At 32.3% G+C, this 27,942-nt stretch overlaps 1 protein-coding gene and 1 long non-coding RNA gene across 3 annotated transcripts in view; both read left to right on the top strand.

Moving 5' to 3' along the window:
- Positions 1-18,186, top strand: part of LOC127730775 (uncharacterized) — a 30,999-nt gene extending 12,813 nt beyond the window's left edge. The window contains exons 1-5 of one of the 2 annotated variants that reach the window (XM_052239320.1): positions 10,143-10,267; positions 10,932-11,914; positions 12,350-12,434; positions 13,698-13,739; positions 14,449-18,186. In XM_052239320.1, coding sequence (XP_052095280.1) covers positions 10,952-11,914; positions 12,350-12,434; positions 13,698-13,739; positions 14,449-16,781 — 3,423 coding nt within the window. In that variant the 5' untranslated portion in view covers positions 10,143-10,267; positions 10,932-10,951 and the 3' untranslated portion in view covers positions 16,782-18,186. Of the gene's footprint in view, positions 1-10,142; positions 10,268-10,931; positions 11,915-12,349; positions 12,435-13,697; positions 13,740-14,448 lie in introns of those variants that run through there. The other variant, XM_052239319.1, reaches the window with a different exon arrangement.
- Positions 1-23,932, top strand: LOC127730790 (uncharacterized). The gene is made up of 2 exons (XR_007995301.1): positions 1-137; positions 23,581-23,932. It is a non-coding gene; the product is annotated as an uncharacterized LOC127730790 (long non-coding RNA).
- The last annotated feature ends 4,010 nt before the right edge of the window (positions 23,933-27,942 follow it).

The raw sequence follows: 27,942 nt of genomic DNA on the forward strand, positions 1-27,942 counted from the left end.
TAAGATATAAGCCAACAACTGCTTTTGACCCCTATGTTCTATTTTTAGCCATGGTGGCCATGTTTGTCGATTGATCAAAACTTCGGATACAATTTATAAACTAGATACCCTAAGTAACATTTAGTTAAAGTTTGAAGGTATTTGGCCCAGTAGTTTCAGAGGAGAAGATTTTTGAAATAGTTTACGACGACAGATGACGACGACAGACGACGACGGACGCCAAGTGTTGGCATAAGCTCACATGGGGCCCTTTGGGCCCCGGTGAGCTAAAAAGGAGTTCTTAATTAAGAAATAAACTGATTCACTGAGCGCAGCTGGATACACCCGCAGAGGTCCAACCCTGAACAGTTGGGGCAAAAATGGACACAATATTCAAGCTTGATACAGGTCTGAATTTGGATTGTGATAAAATATTTGACATATTATAGTTTCTGAATAAATGTAGTCAAAGAACTTGAAATCGGTTATATGAATTGAATTTATATTTAATTAAAGATTTCTTGCTGTTGTGCAATACACTGTGCTGTTGCGCAATACTTAATAAATCTGTTGCCAGACTATAAACAAATAAAGTTCAATTACTTCTCAATGTCATATTTGAAATTTATGAAAATTAATAGGGAGATTACATCAATAGCTATAAATAATTCACCAAAGTTTCATGCGAACTGCTTAAAGCATTTATGAGTTGTTGTCCAAAAACTGGAAAATCCCCCTTTTTTAATGAATAAAACCCTAAAACTCAGAAATGTAAAATCTAAAATTTATAAAATTCTAAAGGGAGCTTACGGATTGATAATTTAGTCTTAGATGCAAGATTTTTTTATCAGTTGTTAGTGGCTTTGAACTAGCTGTCAGTAACTGCGAGTACTCTCAGATCTGTACTTAGTGTCTTTTTGTTGTTTGGATGTACAACTACCCGGCCACGTCCACTTGTATTTGTATTTATCCATCTGATGAGTTAAGCCTCTTTCAACTGATTTTTATAGTTCGTTCTTATATTGTACTGTTACACCACTGTCCCAGGTTAGGGGGAGGGTTGGGATCCCTCTAACATGTTTAACCCCGCCACATTCTGTATGTACATATATGTGCCTGTCCCAAGTCAGGAGCCTTTCATTCAGTGTTTGTCGTTTGTTTATGTGTTGCATATTTGTTATTCGTTCATTTTTTGTACATAAAATAGGCCGTTAGTTTTCTTGTTTGAATTGTTTTACATTGTCATTTCGGGGCCTTTTATAGCTGACTGTGCGGTATGGGCTTTGCTCATTGTTGAAGGCCATACTGTGACCTATAGCTGTTAATTTCTGTGTCATTTGGTCTCTTGTGGAGAGTTGTCTCATTGACAATCATACCACATCTTCTTTTTTATATTTACATCAACAGATATAAACAATTCACCAAAGTCAAGGTGAGACAACAAAACTTAGTTGTAAGATCTCTGAAATTTTTTACACGGTACGAATTTTTCTCATTGTTGGAGATTGTACGGTGACAGTAACACCTGTAACTGCTTAAACCAATTTCTTATGCACTTTGGTTCGATAAACTCGCTGAATTATCAATATCATACCACATCTCCTTATTTTTATATGCATTACAATTTACATGTGCATGTAATTGTACATGTAAATATATATATATCAGAACAAAATTCATTGCGTCACTTTTATTTATGCATCCTTTGGCACAATACAAGTCCTAAAATTACACAACATAATACAATCAAATGTTATTTCAGATGAAAGTTTTGTTTCAGTTACATTCATAGGATTTATTAGAATTTTGTATGTTTTGCCAAGTCCAATAATTCGCTCTATGTGCACGTGTTAATTGGAGACTTTTCAATCCCGTATAAGAGTTTTGGAACTAATTCTGTTTCTTTTTTTGAAAAAAGTTAGCAAACAAATCTTGCACATTTAAACCTTCGTCTGCCATCACACTGTCACCTGGATCACATAATTGAACTATTCTACATCTTTCAACTATTTCACAGTCACTGGTACAACCAACATATGCATTAGAGACATAGTTGACTAAACCACCAGGTGTCGAACATACTAGTATTTTCAGTGTTTTTGTTTTTATATGATGAAAAGGTTGCCTGAGCTCTAGGAGCTTTAGGTTTTATCACGGGATATTCTGTGCTGTCAATAATAATCCAAGTTGTAGGAAACTTTAATTTGAAGTTGGATGGCGAATAATAACTGACTAAACCACTAGATGGCCAAGTGTTAGCCTCACACCACTCTTTAGACATAAAAACAATCCATGTATACACAATATTCTTAACACTAGATTCCATCTAGAATCTAGACAGTTCAAAGTTGGTTGTATAATGCCTCAATTTCATCAAAGTCATAAAAAAACTGATTTTCAACTGACACCCTATCAAGTTGAAAATATATGTATCTCAAACAATGTGCTGCTGGACCAAGTGTGGTCAAAAAAAATAAAAATTTAGTATACAACTCTAAACCGGTATAAAAATGCATGGCTGTGTCACGTGTCTTCATTTCAAAATTCTCTGCTGAAAACATAGGCATTGATGGTGTTTGCGTAATTCCATCTGTGAAGCTCAACATAAGTTCGACAGTTGGTGGTGGACAGTCATAAATCCTTTCTGCAGTATGAATGACTTCTTCAGGAAAACCAACTTTACAATCAAAACTTTCCTCTAGATTTCTACTACAATATTTATCAAGTTTAGTTCTTTTGTTTTCACAGGAAACTGCCCTGATTTTTCTTTTTGCGGACGGTTCAGTCTCTTGCTTGGTTCAGGAAAATAGGCTGGGAATGGCAGTAGACTTAAGTCTCTGTATGGTGGGTTTGCGCCCTGAAAAAGGTTATAAAACATTAGTTTTTTGATAATTAAATGAACTTTCATTAGCAATGTACACTTTGTACTACCTGGCAAAATATTAACTAGATTTATTCATTACAATCTGGATAAAACTATGTTTGCCTGATTCAATGTATGTTATGTAAATCCAAAGGACACACAATGAGAGACTTATGCAACAATCTTACATTGTTTGTACCTAAATAACTATAATATAGATGAGAGCATGTCATTATTTTGTTCCTGTTAACATTGTCATTGATATTTTTCAAGAAAGTCTATGAGGCATAGCTTATGCATTCCTGTCATTACTACATTAGCATAATTACTGCTAAAATAATTCTCAGTATGATATACCTCTTGTAAGAAATCATTATAATTGTAGCATCACCAAAAAATCTCAAACAGATCACATTGAATCGTAATCCAAAAAATTATGACGTCTTGAATTAACCACCCCCTTTTATTCTAAAACGATAATTGCGGTTGTAAACAGACTGGTTTATTCGCATGGCGATTACATATATAACTATATATTTCAAAAAGAAAATAGAGTTTTACCATGAATAGTTTCCTGCACGTAGTCTTTTTCAGTAAAATGTGCCTTGCAAACAACAGCTGATTGAGATGGACTCCACGATTTCATCGTGTTCTCGTCCAATCTGCGTATGGGCCATGGCGTTGATCCAACTTTTCCTTCTTTTTAAGTCATTTGCAAATGCATGTCCTCCTCTTAAATGACATCTAGGTACACAACAACAAGTACTTGGCATCGTTAATTAAAAATGTTACTGTAATAGTTGCACAGTGCAGAAACCGGAAGTTGAGGAACAGGATCGGCTACCACGGCGCCACCTATTCAGGAACGATAATTTGCTACTTTATGTAACTGCGAAATAACAATAACGTTAGACGGGTTCACGTGCATAAACAGAAATGCGCATTAAATTGTATAATATAATTCATGTTCAGTCGACCTTTAATTATTATATCAACGACTGAAATGATTTATAAACATCTAGATTGCAGATAACACTCGAAATTAACCCGACCTCTTTCCACACGGAATTCAAATAATTCTAGTTTGTCAATCAGTTGACTGCTTATAATGCAAAATACAAATATATCAAACGTTTTTAAAACTAACAAAACACAATAATCGTTTCTCAAAAAACATTTTATATCACAATAAGAAGAGGAGAGAATTCAACATTTCCGGATCTACTTGGAGCCTAATGACCCCCCACATAGATAAGTTGGATATCGCGGAAGGAAAGATTAACCCGGCAACCAGAAAGGCATTAAAGCACTGCCTTTAAAACCGAGACAGGTTTCGGAAAATATTTAAAAAAAATAAAAGCACTACAAACGAAAAGAAATTTAAAAACCAAAGGAATCGAGTGAATAATTTGAAGAAACAAATTAAACAAAATTTTTATGAAAATATTAATGAAAACTTAAATGAACTCAAGCAAACAAATAGTAGAGTATATTGGAAAATAATAAACTCCTTATTAAAAGAAGACAGATCTTCAAATGATATTCCACCGATGCAAAACCCTAGTAATAATTTTGAATTTTCTTATGATGCAAAAGAAAAAGTTGATATTCTAAATAGATATTTTTGTTCAATAGCTAGTCTAGATGAAGAAAACAAAAATTTGCCTGACTTCGATGATAGAGGTATTAACGTTTTGTCAGAAATTACTGTAACTTTAGAAGACGTTAAAGATATTATTTCTACTTTACATCCAAATAAAGCTATTGGTCCAGACAAAATCAGTAATAGAATGCTTATAACAGTAAAAAATGAAATTGCACTTCCCTTATGTATTCTTTTTAATAAATCGCTCTCTCAAAATATATTTCCTAAAGATTGGAAATTGGCATATGTTATTCTTTTATTTAATAATGGAGATAAGTCAATGCCGCCTAATTATAGACCAGTATCACTTCTTTCTTGCGTGAGCAAGGTACTTGAAAAAATAATATATAAACATATGTTCAATCATCTAGTTTCTAATGAACTTTTGCAAAAATTCCTAAATTATGCACCTATATTTAACTTTTACAGGCCATAGAAAAAGAGGTAAAGAATTTAAATATACCAATTTTGTCATCTATCCTTCTCTTATAAAGAGTGCCATTTCTTTTGTTTAAATTCAGCTTGATATCAGTCTTCAATTGACATAAATTAAATCAGAATTAGTCAACTCTTAATTATAGAAATAATAATATAAACATTTCGCATATTTGGTTTGTTTACATCTGTTTTTATGTATACTTTAAGATTTCTCGAATCTTTTATACTTTTGATCTCAAATCTTTCGATGTCCGTAGATACATAAAAATTGGATCTTGACGATTAAAAATCATATGTTTCATCGAAAACAAATCCACAGAAAGATAAAAGATAAATTATTGATCAGTTAAAAGCAGTAATTTGCAGAACTACCCCAGACCATATAGAATTTTGGAAACCTATCCTGGTGGTCATAATGAAGAGAAAGTCGGGTTCTTTCTTTTACTTTTCTGCATAATTAAGTACGAGTCTTCTATTTGCAACGTTGACACAAAACCAATTGAGATTAATCTATTCTAATATTTATAATGTTGATATGATAACATTGAAAATTCACATTACTTGAAACCAAATGCATTGATTGAGTGAAATACTTATGTGATAATAGCATTAACGAGATCTAATCTACTGCACCAGATGAGCATTTCGACAATAAATGTATCGAGGCCGAAATATTTCAAAATCAAAATCTAATACAAACGTGGAAAAGCAAATCAATCCGAATAAGATATCATTACAGAATAAATGTGTTTGAATAACAAAAAAAAACATCTGGCTAAATGTACTTCAGCTTTTGAAACTTACTCGTTAATTTATTTTATTTTCTTTGACATATATTTTATGTAAAAGTTAAACATATAAGTAATCTTAAAGGGGTGGACCTGGGGTATGGAAGACAACTCTTACAAAGGTATTGGAAGTCATTTGTGCATTTTAACCTAGCAGTAATTGAAACAGTGACCAAGCATTTATGTTGTTTACATTTTTTTATGAGATCTTACATTTTTTTAAGGAGCTTCTAAGAAAATTGTTCGATGTTCACACCACTATAAATGAAATGCTTTTTAAAAAAAAATATGTACTGAGGAGTTCTTGGAATGACTCTTGGCATCATTCAGATAAAATCTTGGAAGTTTTGGCAAAAATTGAATTAAATTTTTTTTTTAATAATAATAAAGTAATAAGTTTTCAGTGCTAAGCATTTGGTTGATAGGATGCACTTAACTGTATGTCTTTGGTTTTCAATTACATACAGCAATATTCTATATGAGATTATCTGAACACCCATCCTAGTACAAGCTAATGCTAACAGATAATCTACATTATCACAAAGATAGTACTTAGATAGTGGCAGACTGTCAAAACATTGAATTTAGCGTCTTCTGACAGGGGCATTTTATAGCTGTGGGGAGAGAAACCAATTTATTTACATTCAGGCTATAAATCCCCCCCCCCCCTTTTCCCTTTCCATGGGTGACTGGGGAATAGAAATATGGTCATCATTGGTCTTCCTCCGACAGGCAGTAAAACTCTCGCCAAAGTGGGGCGTCCATTTAGGTGTGCGGGATGTACAAGTTCGCAGCCACGTCCAGTCAAAATGGGGACGTTAAATCCGATGCCTCGTGTAAAGAGAATGCCAAGCTCTGTACACGTTAAGAACCATTGAAACAACTCTCTGAAGGGTCCGTTGGTGGTCTGTTGCAAGGCTAAATCTCTGTTCATATCCAACATACCATATTTTTCCAGTGGCAGTCTAAATTTCCCCGACCTTCATCCCGGACGGCCTCTATTACAGGACCTACCTATCGTATTTATTGATAATTTGTTCTTGTTCTGAACATTCATGAAATATTTGCAACTGGACGTTAAGCAACCAACAATCAATCAATCAATTGAAAATTACCATGAAATTTCACATTTACTTTAAAATATGTTTCTATTACGCATTTTATTAGTCATTGGTATTCCTAATGAAAACATGTGCAAAAACACACTTAATAGTGTTTTTACCGTTTTATGGGTACCCCAAAACTGACCATATTCAATATACCCTAAACATAAAATGCAACGATGAATTTCAACAAGACCCGGCAGATGATGCATGGACTCTTACCCTTTCAATGTTGTAGATATAAGAAGAAAAAAACGAGAAGAACAAGTTGGGGTTATCAAGGCCTATCCCCTTAAAATGAACTTGAAAAAAGAGAGTCAAAAAACCCGTTCACTGACAACCCCATAAATTCTCACAAAACCCCTTGACGACAGACTTCACTTTTCAGAAATTGAAAATTATCTGGTTTTTAACTTCTGTATTTTTTATTTCTGCCCTTGTACGATATATTTTAATAGATTGTTTAAGTGTTTATTGAACTAACAACTAATCAAACAACTATTTCCAGTATACTAAAGGTTGCTTGTTAGTACGATGAAACACGTGTCTTTCAAAATACAACTTTTAGTAGAAATCGAAATGATGCAATCATTGTTAATAAATGTATCTGATTTCAAGAGCTAAAATGTCAGCGCGTCGTATAACCAAAATTTTGACGAAGTAAAATTGCGTCTGTCCGTTAACTTTAATCAATACATTATATTTTTGATAGAATAAAAAGGTCTAAATGAATTTAATTGTTTGGTATAGCAATATCTGCGCTTCGATATATCTACTCAAATTAGGGGGGACTCTTTTTGTTCTGATTCTGTTTATATATTATAGATGATATTTAAAACTTAACATACACATTTTGTTTTAAATTTGAACAGAACTGTATTTTGGAAACTGGACTAAAGGCAACCAACTATTAATATTAAGAACAAACAGGAGTCAAACTAATATGATTATTCACACCTCCGCATAAGAAAAACTGCTGGCTCAATACCAAAAACCATAAATCAGTTTTACCGATCTACTTCATGATATACTTTGTTTTGTATCGTTTTACATGCCACTTTAAAATATATCATGGGTTTGAAGAAACAAAACTTATTGGAGCGTAATGACAACAAAAGCTACTTGTTCATGTTTATACCATAACAAAATGATAAATTTAGTTTAGGTTTTGCTTGTCATTTCATCAGAAAATTTGAATTATAAATCCCAAATATTTACAATGAGAGAACTCATCAAGCTAAACTTGATATCATTAAACGAACATTTTCCTTTTCTGAGTATGGATGCAAGATCTTTCAAAGGGGGTCCAGATTTCGGACAAAAATTACCATATGTTATCGCAATTTAGATATATATTTAAAAGTATAGTGTTTCTACCTACAGGAATTTAATAAACATGGTATTTCAAATTCTGAATTTTAAGCTAATATTATTTATAAAGTAGACAAGATAAGAATTGTAATTTCAATTTTTCAAGTTGTCCTAATAGACTTATTCAATAGAGGACGAAAAATCTGTATCTCATTTTTTTAATTTGTAAGTTTGCAAAGTATTCCTGTTCCTGTTTTTCATAAAGCATATCTTAAAATAGAAAATACGATTACCGAAACATTTGTTCATCTGACTACAAAAAAAGTATAATGGCCTTAAGATAACAAAAATCAAATTTCTTCAATTTCTTTGTCAACTTTTTCAGTCTTGTTAAACTTTGATCTTGAAGGTAAGACTCGTTCTATAAGTTATAAAACAACACGAGTTTGTAAGAAAACGCCTATGAAAAATAGTGCTTTAAAAAAAATCTTCAGTTCAATATAGCACTCTTTTTACAAATTAACGAATATAATTCGCGAAACTAAATTAAATAAGTTAATAATAAGGAGTGGCTATTTATGTTTGGTAATATTAATGGGCGATGACACATGTCAAAGGTTATATGCTGACCAATGAAACTTTACTGCTTTTCATGTACTACATGTGTCACTCAAATAGAAGCGCTCAACATGCTATAAAAAATGGCTCTTATTTTCAGAAAATGAACACAGCACATGGAACACATGTTTTCAAAAGTAGAATTTGTATTTCAGATACTTGTAAATGATTGTCCTCTCAAACATTCTTGAAGGGGTAGAGGCAAAATCTTAATCGATTTATATCAAGTTACCTGCTTTTAAAGCCAATAGGACTTGTAGTATCAGAGTAGTTAAACGTTGTGATAAGAAGGAAACCAATTGTGAATGAATTCTCCCTTTCTCAACAACAGGAAAACGATTTAATAATTGTTTGTTGATTACGTAAGGTCCAGAGACAAATCTCAATTCACAGAGAAAGACTATTTAATGTAAGGTGAAGGAAATGACAACATCTGGTGTAATATGTTTTTGGAATATTTATTCTGACACGATAAATACCGGTATCTAACCGTAATAAGTCAGTTTCTCTTTTAATTACTCTTGGCGGGGTAATAATGGTCCGGTCAGAATTGGGTCGTTAAATTCGATGTCTCGTGTAGAGAGAGTGCTATGCTCTGCACGTTATGAACCCTTACAACAACTCTTTGATGGGCCGTAGGTGGCCTATTGAAAGGCAAAATGTTTATTGTGATTTTGTTCTCGTCCTGAACATGCATGAAATATTTGCCACTAGACGTTAAGTAATCAATCCTGTTTTATGTCTACAAGAAATGAAATAGTTACATTGGTTCTACTTAGTGATCGTAAAATTGTATGGTTGTCTACTCCAGAACTAAAATGGATTGTTTTCAAAGTGAGTTTAGATTGGTTTCTTCTATCTGTGATATTGATACAAGTATACCTTGTTTCCAACCATTAGTACGTACAGAACAATATTTACTAGACCAATTTCACATTTCTTCTCATATTGACAAATATATAATTGTCAAATGGGGACTTATCATACAGAACAATTCAACTGAAATACAAATCATTGTCACATTAACCTTTTATGTCTGTTTAGGTTGCTCACCCTATTTTGTCAATACAATGGAACTATAATCATTTGGCATACAAGTGGGAGGTTTATCTAGCTATAAAACCAGGTTTGTCCATTATTTTCTACATCAGGAAATGCCTGTACCAAGTCAGGAATATGACATTTGTTTTCCATTCGTTTGATGTGTTTGAGCTTTTTACTTTGCCATTTGATAAAGGGACTTTCCGTTTTGAATTTACCTAGTTTGGTATTTTTGTTATTTTACCTTTTTCTTAAGGAAACGGAGAAAAATCGAGGACATTGTCTCCCTTAAACTATTATTTAGGTATGTATTTACCTGTATTTATGTTTTAGTATTACAAGGAAGTATTCGATAAAAAAAAATCATCAGTATCGACTCTACTTTTATAAACCACGGGCATTCATTTCATTCGAGTTGAGAGAACCATGTTTTAATTTTGGTTTTGGTTTAGTTTAGGAGTTTGACTAGTGTTAGGGAAAGGTATGTACAAGAGTTAATTAAAAGCCTTTTCCCGAATTTATGCTTTTATAACTTTTTGTGTATCCATTTTATTTGAATTTATATAGAATTTGTATGGTTATTGATAATTCATTTTATTTATTATTTCATTATTTAATGATCCAAGAGGCGGAGCCGGACAGTGCAATATCAATTTCTGAGATAAATGTTAATGCACTGATTTAAGCTCCTTAAATATTTTGTGCTCTTGCTTTTACAAGCGGTCAATGGCGGATAGCTACAAAACAATTAGGTCAATTCACTACAGTAAACATAACAGAAGCTAACTCACTCAAATATTAAAGAACTATTTACCATTTATGCTAAACACGTATTTTACTGGTGGGTCCAGTATGATTTTTTAGTATGGCATTATATTCATAAATTGCGGGAGAGTGAGTGGAATGTCTGTAGAATGTTTATTATATTTTATATATCAGTTGGGGTGAGCTTGCAATTGAAAGTTATTTTTGAATTTTATGATTAAATTAAGGTTTCTTTAGTTAATGTAAGCAATTTAGATGGAAAGGTAGAGGGATTAAATTCGGTGAAGTCAAGATTTATCACAAGTTGTCTGACGTAGATAATTTTAGTATGTTTTTCCTAGAATTGAATACGAGAATATAGTATCAGTTTTTCATTTTAGGTATTTTATCAAGGATTAAAATGGGAAGAAAAAAACGAGAAAACTATCTTCGATGGTCAATTCTTGTGGTAGAAAATTCAAAAGACGCAATTGTTTGTTTATTTGAATTTAGTTTAGTATCCTCGAATCTAACATTTGAGGAGTTTTTGAACAAATATCAACACGAGGTATACCATTTGTGTTACAACAAGAGGGAATGCTGTCAATGCAGCAACGGAAAAGTTCAGTATGAAAAAAGTGTTTTGAATAAATCACAACTACGTGAACTCTATGAAGAATTTGGTGAAAAATTACCTGGTCATGCATCGAAAAATGGCAAACTGTTCTGTTGTAGGAAAGCAGTGCCAAATCTTACTACAAACCATCTTGACATTAGTCTTTGTCGATGCTTTCTTAACTATTTCTGTAATGAGCTGTTCTGGCAGTCTTGTCTTAACCAACAACACATAAACCTTAAAGTATTTCTGGACCAAAATAAGCATGTATTATACCACATGTGGAAGGGAAATAACGGTGGTGATTGTTGCTATTGCAACAACAACTTTAACTGTTCACCTAATATGATTAAAATCACAGTCGACCAGTGGGATAGTATTTTTGAACGTGACAAAAATAATACATGCGTTGCTCACAAAAATAGAAAAGATGCAATTTGTTCAATGTCGGCTATTGAAGGAATCGAAACACACCATTTGGGAGATAAATTGGCAAGAGCTATCCTCACAGAGTGCTGTCCCTTAAAACAGAGAGTAGACCAACTTGTTGATATGAGAAATATACATGCTCATGCAAAGAAAGCCTCAATGACTAATGAATCATTTCTAGAGCAGTCAAATCGTATTGAAGATGCCATAACGCACATTGCTGTATACTGCAAAAAGGATCAGGAAATGCGCGATAAATTTAATGAATCACTACACCGTTCATTTGATGAAGACCTCTGCATAATGTATAAGGCAAAGCTTTTAGAAGATTTAGACAAAGTAAGTAATAATTTTGAATAATATACATATAATGTAAACCGGTAAATTTTCGCACCGCTTTTATTCTCGATTGTAGACTGAATTCAAATAACAGTCTATAGGAAGACACGTTAACTTTGGGAGAATTATTTTATTTCGATTCAAATGACTTTGGGTTTTTGTTCAAAACGCCTTGTGCTTAGTGAAAAAAAGAAGCAAACACATATTACAATCGAACCAACCACTATTCGTTCTCGAGTTGATACGCATCAACCATACTTTTAGGCGGTTCAGAACATCACAACGTAAAGGCATGAGATAAAACACGAGTCTATTTGTAAAAAATGAAAATAACACGTTATAAATTTCATACATCCGAAACATTAGTTGTTATAATTATGTTTCTTCGAAATACTGAATAGCTTCAAATTTTATATAGTTCTATTTCAATTTTAGGTTTTCGAAAAGCAAGAAAAGGTTATGGAAACAGCAACAGAAAAAATCATAGCACAAATGATAGATTTTGAACACACGAGAAAAGGTATAAACAGCTGTGGATGGTTGTTGATTAACTTCTTCAAACTGATCATTTAGATGTACCATTTAAATTGAGTTCAATTTCATGCTCAGGGGCCTTACTTAAGGAAATAGATGAGATAAACTGATACATGTACATAATGAAACATGCAAAAGGTCAATTTGAACATTACATGCTGTCCGATTTTCTAATTATATACTAGTATAAGATATAAGTTTTTACTTTTTTGAAATGAATATCTTGGTAACACACAGCATCACTATCTTGACAAAACGAAGACATTTGTTTATGGAAGTAACAAAATGGAAGACATTGCTATTTGCAAAATTCATCAAATACAATTCAATGTTTCTTATCTCCCGAACGAAATAATTGAAAGTAATCTGTATTTGACGATTGTTATAGGTCCTTGATCATACCTTTTTTTAGAAAGCTTGATACGAACTTCAATGTGGCAAAGAATAAGAAATTTATCAATGCATTGTTCTCAAATTATAAGGTTTATGCTGATATTATCAGCTTATATGTTTGGGTATTTAAGAAAACTTCACGAGCCTAACTATAATAAATAGACAGAAACTTTGAATAGCAAAAATGATCAGCAATACACGATCTACTTATATGTCAACATTGCCGAAATCGTTGTAAGAAGACTTCTTGTAGAAGAAATTGCCCTTTGATGACGATTTTCACAAACTTTAATAGATAGATGGAAACTTTAAATAGTAAAACTGATACCAAAAACAAGATCTACAAAAAACATAAGCAAGACAAGATATACAAATCGGTCAATAACGCCAAAGTAGTAAGTTGATCTTCAACTTTTTCAGTTTTGGCAAATATTATAGAATATTGAAGGAAACAGTAAACATGATCAGTAAGACAAGATCAACAAAAAAGAGATTTTATACATGAATTATATTCTAATCTGCAATTTTGGAGAGTAGCCATTGTAGAGAATGTACATGGATCAAGGTGAACGACACTTACTCTGTAGAGCCTCTGGTGTAATGCCCCGTTTGGATATATAACTGCTCATTTTTGCCTTTCTTGCTTATTGGTATGAGCATTGCTGGTGAAGGCAAATTTAGAAAGTGCTTAAAACTCGACGAAAACGGATATTTTTCTTTAGAATTATCTTTAAAGATGTTTGTACGTTTTGAAGTTAATCTTTTCCAGATATATTTTAATAAGTATACTAGAAGCGTACACGTAAATGTACTGCATTTGGCTTTGACTAATTCATTTGTCAAAATATTTTTTTAGATCATGAATATTCAAGACAAAAACAACAACAAGGATTTCAGGGTAAGTTGTTTTTTACTTTAGTCCTAGAGGCATTGTATTATTCATTAGATTATTGAAATTTATTCCTTGTGACATTTTTTCATAAAAGTAATACACTGAAGAATAAAAATGAATAGGGTGAACAATTAAAACAAGGTACCTTTATCTTTCTGTCCAAAAAATGCATGTTGATAGGAAATCCTAAAATTTAGTTTTTTTTATTAGTACATTATTTTAGGCAGCTCGTAAATTAGTAAAATCGATTATAGGAAAAAATTCTAGATGAGACAAATATGAGAAAAAAACAAAATAGCAAACAAATTGCATGATTTCTTTCATGAGTGTATAAATTGTGTAACGCTGGGATATTATCGACAATTTTTTATAAATGTCATGAGCTCTCTTCTCGATTGTGATTGATTACAGTACTTCAGTATGAACAAACTTTTTTTTTATTATTTATCTCTTTATCCTTTGCAGAGGTAAAGTGTGTTTTGTTGACAATTACTATATAGCATCATTATGTGTACACATACAATAATATGTTCTTCAATGATTTATCTTTTGGTGTTTCCAAACTTGTTGTCATGAAAGTACCAGAAACGTGTCGTGCGCAAGCGCATTGGTAACATTATTACACTTTTTTATTACATCGTTGAACTGTTACAATATTCAAATCAGAGTAACATTCTCACTTGTAAAAATGTGCAGTAAATGTTTGCTTTTCTAGAGTTTACTCGTGCAGAAGTTGAAGCCCATGTTAAAGAAGGCACTTTTGTTGAAACAAATGTCACATCACATGGCCTAGATTTACTTAATTCCGAAGGTATAGTGGTTTTGACAGGGACAGCTGGCTCCGGAAAGACTAGAAATAGCTTAGAAATTATGAGATTATTTGTTTGTACGAATGGAGATTATAAAATGGTCAAGTTCAGTAGTCTAACAGAATGGAAAAATAATGTTTCGATCCATGATAAATTAGTAATTTTATTTGAGGATATATTTGGAAAAACCAATAGTAGATTCAGTGAAGACCAAGACTCTGCTTTGCTCGAAGAACTCTATGCAAGTGCAAATCACATGAAAATTAACCGTGTTATAATAACCATAAGGGATACAGTTAGACAGAGCTGCCACACGGTCCTTGAAAAACACAGAATATTAAATGAAAAATTCATTTTAGACATAAGTTCAAAAGAGCTGCAGATGAATGAGACTCAAAAGTTTACTTGCTTATCAAATTATTTCAAAATTACAAACATAGACATCACAAGAAATGCGACAGACGAAAATTTTAAAGAGGAGAAAGCGCAAGACAATATGTTCAAAGTTAAATTTCACGACGAAACAGTCAAAAAGATGATAAAAACAAAAACAACGATAGGGTTTCCACAAGCGGTTTATTTGTTCACAGGAAATAGAAAATTTACTGGACAAGGCCCTGCCTTTTTTGCGGATGCCCCTAATTGTTTATTGACTGAAATAAAGGAACTTAGAGAAAAAGGAAAGAAAGTAGAGCAAGAGAGATGGCAGTATGTAACACTGGTTTACACAATGTTAATTGGATGTGAGCTTAGACCGAACGATATTGACAATTATTTAGTAGAGGAAATTTTTAAATCTCTTTATAAGAGAAATCTCCCAGAAAATTTTAACGAGCTTATTCGTGCCTCTGCAACTGTCATGTCTGGAAGATATTTATCCTGCAAATCTGGTGAAAACCGCAGTACTTTTACTTTTCAACACCAAACAACATTCGAAGCAGTGTTGGTCTCGTACGGCGAAAAAGAACCAGCTGTAGTGATACCATTCATGAGTTTAGAATTCATAACGGAATTGGTAAGACCGTTCCATTATAAAACTTATCCCGGGGAAACAGTCTTAAAAATACCGCATAAACATCAAGATCTCTTAGCAAAGAGACTAGTTGAAATAATGTTAACTGAATACTCTAAAAGAAAACAATGCTTTATCCAAATTATTTGTGAGGCCGAAATAATAAGACAAACACAGGAAGAGATGATATGTGTAATGATTGACCAATACGAATCCAAAATGAAGAAGATACTGTCACGCTCAAAGTTAAATATGCGATTCTTTAAAGATCCAAAACCAGAAACGAAATCTACCATGTTTAACATTACATCAGTATTCTTGCAAACAATCATCTCATGCAAGGAGAATGACCACGTTGTTGAAACATTGGTTGAAAGAATATCCACTACACTTCAAACCAAAGTCGAATTAGAAGTGAACAATGAATGTAGAAAAACCCTCATACAAGCATTTGAAGAAACATGTGCAACAGGAACCTCACATAGATTAAAGATTATTTATCAAGTAATAACTGCTAATAAGTTGGAAAATTATATCGATTTACTTATGTGCATGAAAGGTGCTTGCAAAAACAGAAACGTTCAGTGCTCTACTTGGCTTTTTGAAGAGGTAAAAAACGCTCAAACTATTCTTCAAAGTGTAATGCAAGACTCTTGTCGTGAAAATGACATAACAGATGTTGAATGGCTACTTGAAAATTTTGAAGAGGAAGATCTTGATCTACAAGGTTCTGTCCTATTAGCATACAAAAAAAATCATATAGATATCGTGAAGTATTTTACTGAAAATGTCGACGATCAAACTCATCTTCAGCTAAAATACATTTTAACTTTATCGTGTTGCGATAATAATTCTTACCTAGCTGGTTATTTGTTAGAAAATGTAGACCACCAGCATTTCGACTTAACATTTACTATGAAAAAGGTTTGCGAAAAGGGGAGGAAAGATATTGCAAAATTATTAATGGTAAAGGTAGAGGAAAAAGATAAATTAGACTTAATCAAAGCAATCAACACTGCCTGTCAATTTGGTTGGAAAGATTTGGTTGAATTGCTTCTCGGTGAAATAGATAGAACACAATTTGTTATGACCACAATACTCGAAACGTCTATCAAATTTGGACGTATAGAACTCGCAAAATGGCTTAAATCTAGAGTTGGAGATTACACTCCAACTGACAAAATAGTCATTGTAGAATCAGGGAAATATTTTGGTCAGAAGCAGTAGGAAAACATTGTATTTACATGAAAAGGTATTTTTCCTTGAAAAATGGTAAAGAAAAAACTTCTTATTGTAATGTACTTATAGTAATATCTATGAACATGATAATTATAATTAAACAGGAAAACATGGAATCGTGATCGGTTAAAATAGGAAATTACAAATGTATTTAACTTAAGAGAATATCTATGAAAGTAAAAAAAAAAGTAAGGGTCAAAGTATGTGATTAAAGCAATGGTACATATATTAATTGTGTATACCATGCAAGAATATGGAACGCCACAGCTGCCTTATGATAACGATAATCATATCATTAAAGGGGCATTAGCTGTCAAATTCATGTTCACCGATTTGACTCAAATTCTCATATCTGATTTATAACATACTGAAACGTATATCCAAATTATAGAAAGTCTAAAATAAACAATTAACAATGCATAGGTTCGACGCCATCTAATTAAACATCGAGGTGACCTCCGAAGACTGCCGACGGTCATATAACCCGATATAAACATAAATATAGATATAAGTAGATAGCAAACTCGTGCAATTATATTTTTCTAGATCTTTTTGATTTCATATTATAGTTTAAAAATATATGTTAATCATCGTTTTTATCTGTATAAGAATGAGTTTGTGCGGATCGAATCAGTCAATCAAATGGTTTAACCTTTTTTCACTTTCAATGTTGACATTCTTTTCCTTTTAATAACTGAACAAGCCTAATTCATGCGTAACCCATCTTTAACTTAGGGGTTAAATCGAAGGTCACATGAATACGTATTCAATGAGGTCGAATTGTTCACTTGCAAGTGAATAATTCATCAGCGATATTTCTCAGATTATTTTGACAAAATTGAACCAAACTGGCTGCTTAAAGCGAATTATTATTTCAATATCTCACTTTCATTAATGATTGAACAAAAAAAAAATCATATGTTATTTTTGTTTTATGCTCGAAGCTAATGCCCCTTTAAGGGTTGAGATATAACATGATGCAATTTTTTTATACTATCGCGACATTTGACTATACTACCCTGTCAATTTGCTATATCACTGAGATAAATTTATATACTAAAAAGATGTTTTGATATAACATGGAGTTACCTTTTCATACTATTCTGTCATTTTACTTTGTCATGAAGATATTCTTTTTATACAATGAGGACATCTTGATATAACATGGAGCTACCTTTTCATACTGATTTGTCATTTTACTATACTATTATGCAGGCCTGGGGTAATGGTAATTTGTAATTACAATGCATTGTAATATTACATTTTTTTGATGTAATGCAAAGTAATTTGTAATGCACATTTTCTGCATTACAATTACATGTAATGTAATGATTACTTTAGTTAAAAATCAATGTAATGCCTCCATTACTGTACATTACTTTTCATTACAAATTGAAGAATATAGTAAAATAAAAATATTAACAAAAACAAAAGAAAATATTGAATAACATTATTGTCACAGTTAATTACTGTATTAAATCATTATAGATAGTTTGCCCTTAAAAAATCTTCTAAAAATAATTATTAAACAAAACTATTTAGAGGAATGGACAAAATATGAAGATGAAATTTTCATAATTCTATACACACCTTACATGTATTTCAATGAAAGGTTGAAAATGTCAATCAACATTTTTACACCAAACTGTGGTTGTTATTTTACCTAATTAATATCAAAATGTTTTTATTGCAATCAAATCTTCTCAACTTATGTTTGTCCTCTCAGAGCCCTTTGGCATTTAACAAGATAATCCTTTAATTGCACATTTATTATATCCCTTTGAAATCCCTTTATGATGTCTTAATGATTAAGTGATCAATGTTAGAAACAAAATTATATGATAATTTATTTATTTTTCAAGTATTTGAAGCATATGTCACTAACACTGTATATATATGTACATATACCCCGGTAATATTTATCAATTTCTTATAAAAATCTGTTTTTTAAATGTTTTTATATTGAAAAAGTAATGTGTAATGTAATGCATTACACAGGCAAAGTAATTGTAATGTACTGCATTACATGTGAGAAAAAATGTAATTGTAATTGTAATGGAAGAATCACAAAGTAATTGTAATGTAATGGCCCTAGGCCTGCTATTATGTGATATTGCTATATTATAAAGATGCAATTCATAATATAAAGACATCTTAATATAACATTGAGCAACTTTTTCGTAATATTTTGTCACCTCACTATACTATTCTGTCATGTTACTATCTTATTACGATAAATTTGTATACTGTACAATCACCTCGATATAACATGGAGTTACTTTTTCATACTATTCTGTCATATTACTATCTTACAACGATAAAGTTGTATACTACAAAGACATTTTGATATAATATGTGACCACCTTTTCATACTATCCTATCACCTCACTATGCTATGCCATTAGACTATCATTAAAAACAACAGTGTCAAGTTTGAAGTTAAACAAGCAAGGCATTATCAAGATAAAGTGCCACGTGACACCCCCCGCCCTTTTTTTTTGTTTAATGAATAAAGTCCATTAAAGCTAAAACGAAAGGTTAAAATTTCACCAAAAAGTATAAATACCTTGACACCATCACCACAAACAACTGAGTACAGTTTAAAGTTAATCGGGCAAGGCATTCTCAAGATACTGTGCGACACGTGAAAAATTGCCTCCCTCTTTTTTGAAAGAATAAATTCCATAACTCTGGAAGAAAAATCAAAATTTCACCAAAAAATATACAGACTGTTAGACTATCATTGCAACAACTGCGTAAAGTTAGAAGTTCATCAAGCAAGGAATTCTTAAGACATGTTTACGACGACAGACAGATGGACGAACATTTATATACCATTATACGCCCCGTCAAAATTTGAAGGATGTTGTTATAAAGAAAAAAAAAGGCTGATATTTGTCTATCTTGAGAAAACAATTGCGCAATTATTTGTTTACATTTCACCGGGAAGTTTTTGAAGCCAAGATGGTAGTAGGAATAAAAATTTGTGAGGCTTCTGATTGGATGGTATGCCTTTAATTTATTAATTTTATGATAGATAAACCATTTATGTGCAAAAATAATTACAATTTGGAATGATTGATTTGAAATTTTCTGTAAAAATATGTTTTTTGGGGGGAATAGGCTAACTAAAAATTTTGCTATGTCATTAAGTGCGGATTTTAGAAGCGTCCATAACAACTGCTATTTATGGCTATTTCCGCTTCATGAGCATATTGGTTTTTTTTTCACTGAAATAAATTCTTATTGTGTCTACTTTCAAATTCTGGCTTTCGTTTCTCTGCAATTTATATAGTTTTTTTCTATTAGGATTCAAAGAGACATGGTACCCGATGGAAAATGCATTGTAAAAAATTGCGCAATTGTAACCTTAATGATATGATTATCGTTATTATAAGGCAGCTGTGCCGTTCCATACATGAATATATATATACATTGTTAGGTTGATTTTCTAGGCACTTATATATAGTGTCTAAAAATAGCAGAAATCAATATTCTATCTATCTAGGCGTGAATCAGTATATAAATGTCACATTTCTGAGAGGGTGATAGAGCAGATTGTTACCCCGAGAAAACATTGTCTTTTCGAGGGGTAACCCTCTCAGATATGTGTTATTTAATTTATTGTACTGAATGTTTTGTTATCACTGTCTATCAAATTTCAAATTCAAAGTAATAAACTATGACGTCTTGTACATAACAACCATCCCTTTTTAATAAAGCGCACACTTGATCAAGCGTCTCCGTATAGGGTAATAGAGTATTTACCATAGGATAGAGTAAATTGTCTCCCTCGTATTAACCAATCAAAATCTGGCATTTTGACATGAAGTATAATAATAATAGTTATCCCATGAGGACTCGGTGTGTCAGTGTGAGATCACCCCGATGGCCAGAGGCCAGAGGGTGATCTTACACTGACACACCAAGTCCGAGTGGGATAACTATTTTACATCCCATCTCTTCTAGACTATATGAAAAAAACATTTACGCTTCATAACATCTAGTTCAGAATGCCATATGATAATTATAATATAATTCATATATTACTATATAGTATATACCCTTAATGAGCCCCGGATACAATGTTTAAATATGTTAAATTAACAGTGAGTTTGTATCCAGTCGTCATGGTGTAGGGGTATGAATCGTGCTTACGGTCTTGAGTTCGATTCCCCGCATAGACACTGGCAATTTAGTGGATTTTTTTCTACATAAATTTTGAAAGTTAGTCTTTATTCCGAATAAATATTTCTCAGTTTTATTGTGTGTTCAACATTCCCGCCAAAATGTTACAGAACAAAAGAAAGCATGCAGAACAAAGAAACTCCAGGTAGGCTAATCTGGTAGGGGTGATCCGACTCAGATCACCACTGTTAGAACAAAGGAGTTGGGATGTAAGTTTGAAAATACACTGATACAGTTACTAAATTAAATTATATAAATGCCTAATAATGTAACTTTAACGCTAATGAGTGTTATAAAAATAGTTGTTATATTTTATATATTCACGCAATATTTTCGATAAACAAATTAACCTCATCAGGCGCCTGCAGCCATCCAGGTAAAATCGGATGCTATTAAGAAATTTTTGCAGCTTATCGCATTGTCCATTTTCTTTTTAGAAAATATTAGATATAGTATAAACTAATAAAACAGTACTTTATAGGCAAATGAAATGAAAATGAATATAGCATTTTCTGTTATATATATACTTTCATGTTAAGTTAGTAGACATGAGTTATTAAAGAATTTATCTACTTTTTATGTTTAAGTTTAGGGCAAGGAAAACAAATTACTCACATCAAATTTATATGTATGGCCATTCATAATCTTCAGTCTCATCTCCATCACTAAATTTGTCTTTTTCACTCTCAGATTCAGAATCAGATTGAATGTGTATAACAATTGAATTTCCTCCTAGATTGCATCATTTTGCAATAGCTCGGTTCAATAATGTTTTAACGTGATTACAAGATTTTAACCCTTAACACTATCAATTTGTTCAAATCCTTTTTGGATAAGTGATTTAACATCATTATGTATAAATGTTCAATTCTATTTACCAATAAATCCCTTCAAATCACACCCTACAAGTTCAATAAGGTTCAAATCACAATGGTAAGGGGGGAGTCTAAGTACTTCATGTCCTTTCTTTTTGAGGAATTCATCTACCTTATGTACAGGATAAAGTTTCTTAGATTTATTTATTTGGTGAAATTTTGGTTTTGTAAACTTGCTGTCAAAATCGACACCAAGTTTATTTAGAAAACTCCTTCAGATCGGCTATTCTCGAGTTAGATTTTTGAGTTTTTGTACCCTCAACACGGACACTGTGGTATGACGCATTGTCCATGAATACAATACTTATTGGGGACAAAGCGGGAACTAACTGATTTATGATTAATGATTTATTATGTCTTTTCCCTCCACAAGATCTTTTCTGTTTTTTTTTTCAAGTTTTTTATGTTTGAATCCTTATCCATGTAATGTTTTCCATAGTTGTATTTTGATGAAAACAATATCATGGTCTTTCTCCAAAAGATTTTGCAGTTTTGTTAAGGTAACACATTCATTTTTTCGAATAACTGGTGAACAGTATTCTTTATCAAATCTTTGTCAAACTAGTCAGTCAAGCGTATCCTTTCTGGCTGCAATTTTTGAATTCAGATTTTCTCATGGCCTGTTAATTAATTTTTTAATAAAACTTTCACTTATCTTTAAACATTGAGCAGTTCTTTTTGTAATTTTATTACAGGAATGAAATGGACCTCCTCGCTTTGACCCCAAATAATTATACACTTTCAGAATTATATCCTGTTTTTCTCTTGAAATTTTGGGAGGCATTGTAATTCCTTTCTTTAAATTCAAGTAGGGGAGACAATTGATAACAATACCAAGCAAGAGGCTCTCAAGAGCCTGAATCGCTCACCTGTATTTCAGAGGAGAAGATTTTTGAATGTTAGCAAACTTGATGAACAAATTGTTTAAAATTGTCTTTAAAGGCCAATATCTCTTTAAGGGGTCAATTGACAATTTTGGTCAGATTAACTTTTTAGTAGATCTTACTTTGCTTAACATTATTGCAGCTTACAGTTTATATCTATCTATAATAATACTCAAGATAATAACAAAAAACTGCAAAGTTTTGTTAAAACTACATATTTGGTGGCAGAAACCCAACAATGGGTTGTTCGATTCGTCTGATAATTTGAGGGCCGATAGATCTTGACCAGTTGAACAATTTTACCCTATGTCAGATTTGCTCTAAAAGCTTTAGTTTTTGAGATATAAGCCAAAAACTGCATTTGACCCTTAGGTTCTATTTTTAGCCATGGCGGTTATGTTTGTCAATGGATCATAACTTTGGATACATATTATAAACAAGATACCCTAAGGAACATTTAGTTAAAGTTTGAAGGTAATTGGCCCAGTAGTTTCAGAGGAGAAGATTTTTAAATGTTAGCAAACTTGATGAACAAATTGTGTAAAATTGTCTTTAAAGGGCAATAACTCCTTAAGGGGTCAATTGACAATTATGGTCTTATTAACTCTTTTGTAGATCTTACTTTGCTGAACATTATTGCTGTTTACAGTTTATATCTATCTATAATAATATTCAAGATAACAAAAAACTGCAAAATATCCTTAAAACTACCAATTTAGTGGCAGCAACCCAACAATAGGTTGTTCGATTCGTCTGGTGGCCATGTTTGTCGATGGATCAAAACTTCGGATACAATTTATAAACTAGATACCCTAAGAAACATTTAGTTAAAGTTTAAAGGTATTTGGCCCAGTAGTTTTAGAGGAGAAGATTTTTGAAATAGTTTACGACGACAGACGACGGACGACGACGGACGCCAATTGATGACATAAGCTCACATGGGGCCCTTCGGGCCCTGGTGAGCTAAAAATTGAAAGATTTTCTTCATCTATAAAGGTCTTTCTCATTGTTACTTTCAAAATAAGAATATTTCTTATTTTCCCCAAAAAATGTATTTTTTTATCGATTTTTTCATTTTCTTATTTTCCTGAATTGTTGGCTACCAAGATGTGCATTTTGCAAAAAGATAAATAACTATATATATATATATATATAATATTTTTATTATATTTGAATAAAACTTTTCAGAACCTCTTTGTCTTGTTATGAAACTCATCATGTTAAAAGCATGAAAAGCTTGCTTATAGTGCGTCTGTATTTTTAATCAAAATTGGTCGTGAAAGATCATCCAACGCAATATTTTGATCGTGAAAGACATGACGTGACCAGACTGAATGATAAGAAAACCACATTTCTTTAATCAATTTATATACTTATAATTGGTTGAAGCGTGTAATAACTTAAGAAGAACGTAAATTCATGCTTTTTTTTTGGTAATATATATATATATAATTCGTCTCAAATTTGTTATATCTTCAATGTTCTTCCCGCAGCGGGATTCGAACCCTTGCTTCTGAAACATCGCGGCAATACCGCCCGCACCGTGTCCAGCGCCCTAGACCACTCGACCACCTGGACTACATAAAAATATAGTTTTCGCTGGTCGATGTAATGCCTTTCCTTCTTCGGCTTTATCTAGGGTTGTACATGATGTTTAGTGGCAAGTAGATGGTGTACATTTCAGATCAGCTCTTTTGTCTGTCGCAAAACATAATAATGTTAATTACCATGCCGCCACATCAAATCTGATGACATATATATACTCATATTTATACCTGTTTTCATTTAAGACACAATGCTACATGTAACTAGGCATCCAAGATAACAAGACATCCAGGAGCGTAAATTATCGAACAGTAAATATCTTTGCATATATAATGATAAATGCATCCACGAATGAGTGAAGCGAGAGGGGGTCTGGTGGTCTTCCCCTGGAAATATTTTGATGTGTACGTGTTTGTTTACGTAAGGATTAGATCAAAGAAGCTATATCATTTAATTTTACATACAGGTGTATTGAACATATTCTTTCCATTAACAATACAAACTTTTCTGATTGAGTCCCATTAACAGTCATGGACACCACATATACAGCTTTCTCGGCCTCATGTTTAGACATATACCCCGATTTGTCTATGACAAACGAGATGATTTCAATTTTGAAATTATATATTTTTATCAACTTAACAGCGATTTACCAACTGCATCCTCATATGGTGTGTACATTTCATGCGATTTTCAGCAGCTTGCAGCTACTACTAAGAGTTTGTAAAATGTTATCAGTACCTGACCAAAAATAATGAGCCAGGGTTTAGTGAAAGAACGTTTCGTCCTTTTTCACAAAAAAAAATCAATAGAAAGTATCAATACCTAATAGATAAATAGTCAGTGTCTACTTAACAAATAATACAGGATAGTCTTGAGTTATAGATTCTAGGTGCTGATTCTGTATAGCATTTTATCTACTTTATAGTTTTACCTTTATTTGTCTTTGTACTATTATGTTCCATTTGATCGTGTGCCTCTTGACGTGGATCGGCATATGTGAATCCAGCTTTCAGGCTTTTGGTTTTTGGCGTTCCTTATGCGGGCGGGTCCAGAGATGCGATTCGGACACATGTTTTTACAGTGTTGTTTTCATTTTGTATACCCTTGTTTTTATATTTTACTTATTTTGTAGTTTATCGGGAAAGTGCATATGTCATTATGAAAGGAACCCCTTACGGAGCCACTTAAGTGCCATGTAAATATAAATATTTTCGTTTGCCGGAGATTTAATCTAGTGAACACTAGTTTGAAAAATCGTGCGCACGACTGTTTAATCTCGTGCGCATGACATTTCAAAACTCCTGCGCTCGACTTTGAAACTGGTGCGCACGACTTTCAAACTGGTGCTCACGTCTTTCAAACTGGTGTGCACGAGTTCCAAGATATGCGCACTATTTTGAAGGTCGTGCTCACCATTTTTGAAAGTCTTGCGCACCATTTTGAAAGTCGTACGCGCCAGTTTGAAAGTCATGTGCACAAGTTTGAAAGTCATGCGCTAGAGTTTCAAAGTCGTGCAAACCAGATTAAATCTCCGGCAAACGAAAATGTTCATATTGACATGACACTGAAGGGGCTCTGTAATGATGTTTTATCATACTGACTGCATTATCAACTAAAAAATATGTTTTTTTTGGCGTCTTTGTTTCATTTAATTGTAAGTGTGCTTGGACGTTAAATTCAGTTGTGTTGAATGTCTGTGATGTATGTTTGCACAGTTTTGGTTGCTGGGTCCCAGATATTGTCACGTTAACCAATTATGTCCGCTCACCCAATTAGCAATAACGAATAAGTGGCAACAGATCTTTCACGATCTTTTTCACTATCAAAATGCTGTACTGAATTTTTTTACAAATATTACTATTTTTGCAAAGTTTTTGATTAAACTAAATCAAAATAACTTTTGGAACTAGTTAAAACAGTAATATTGAACGATATTTTTAAGAAAAAAGTAGTTTATGCATTAAAAATTCGAAAAAGATCAGGTTTGTTTACATTTTTGTTTCTCTGAAATTTCAATGAGCAATCTACCTTTGTAGTATTGCAAAAACAGTGTACTTTTAAAACTTGATTTTTCTTGGATAATGATCATACTGTTGAACCATTTTGACAGACAGTTTTATTTTTCCAATATTTGTCATTATAATTGATTAAATTAGATTATGTACTGACGTTGCATGTTTCTCGATAAAATTTACTTCACGATAATATACCAGATCTTTCACGGTCGAATCACAATGCTTGACCACCGTTACTTATTCTTTCACGATCATTTTTCTCGATATACCGAATGACAGCCGTGTCTAATGTCCATCTCAATCAATACAGCTCACTCCAATTATTACCTACGGGGAAGTCCTCAACCCTTTTCCCATCTTTGTTTATTTTAGCACCGTGTAGGAACGAAAAAAAGTGCACTGCAAGCAATATCCAGTTTAAGTTTTTGATTTTCTAGAACATAAAATGCATCTGCATTTAATCAATCTAGGGCAAGCTATGCCTTAAATCATTTCCAGATACACAGGTTTGTCTGTACTCAAAGTAAATTTTCAGGTGAAAACACTGCCATTTTAGACCAAGGGTCCACATGAACCTTAATAAATCAAAGACAAAATAACAAAAAATTAAAAAGATCTAGTAATAATAACTTTCATTTCCAAAATCATCTATGAATATAAGTAAGTTTACTTATAAAATGATATAAAATCTATAATCAAAACTATAAAGTGATGATCATTTTCAATGGTGTCCTTTAATTTTCAAATAGGTAAAGTCACATGGTATAAAGAAACAAAGAAAAGAATGGTATATGTATATAATATTTAATCCAACAGGAACAAATAGTATACTTTGTTTATAACATTAATTCCAGAAGAATCTCTGTTAGAAGGAACAAATATACTTATGTTGACATATAAATGGCATACAAAGAAGCCAGATCATTTAATTTCACATTCAGATATATTGATGATGTTCTTTCCATTAACAATCCAAACATTTCTGATTCGGTTCCATTAATATATCCCCAAGAACTAGAAATTAAAGAAACAACAGACACGGCTTCCTCGGCCTCATTTTTATACTATAATTCGATTTTGACATAAGCGGTCATCTCAGTACCAGAATCTATGACAAACAAGACGATTTGAATTTTGAAATTATCAATCTCCTCCACCTTAGTAGCAATATACCAACTTCATCTGCATATGGGATATGCATTTCCCAACTCATTCGGTATTCAAGAGCTTGCAGCTGCTTCTCAGTCTTTATAAAACGTCACCATTGTCTGAGCAGAAAGTTGATGAACCAGGGTTGTGTAAAAGAATGTCGCGTCCTTATTCTAAAAAAGTTCATCGGAAGATACCAAGACCTTGTTGATAAATATTCTGTATCAACTTCACAAATAATACATGATGGTCTTAGAGTAAATATTCTAGGTACTGACGTTGTTTATCATCTTAACTACGTGTTATAGTGTTCTTTTATTTGTCTTTCTTTGCCACTTATTAACCTTTACTGTTTAGTCCATTTTTGTGAATATCCTGTTTGGCGTGACCCGTTATTTATACATCCCGCCTTTGTGTTATTGTGCTGTGGTCATTTTTTTATTCTTGTCTTTCATTTTTGCTTATGTGCTTTGTCTATATGCTATTTTGT

Source organism: Mytilus californianus, unplaced genomic scaffold (assembly GCF_021869535.1).
Source record: "Mytilus californianus isolate M0D057914Y unplaced genomic scaffold, xbMytCali1.0.p SCAF_2, whole genome shotgun sequence".
In the NCBI taxonomy this organism is placed as follows: Eukaryota; Metazoa; Mollusca; class Bivalvia; order Mytilida; family Mytilidae; genus Mytilus; species Mytilus californianus.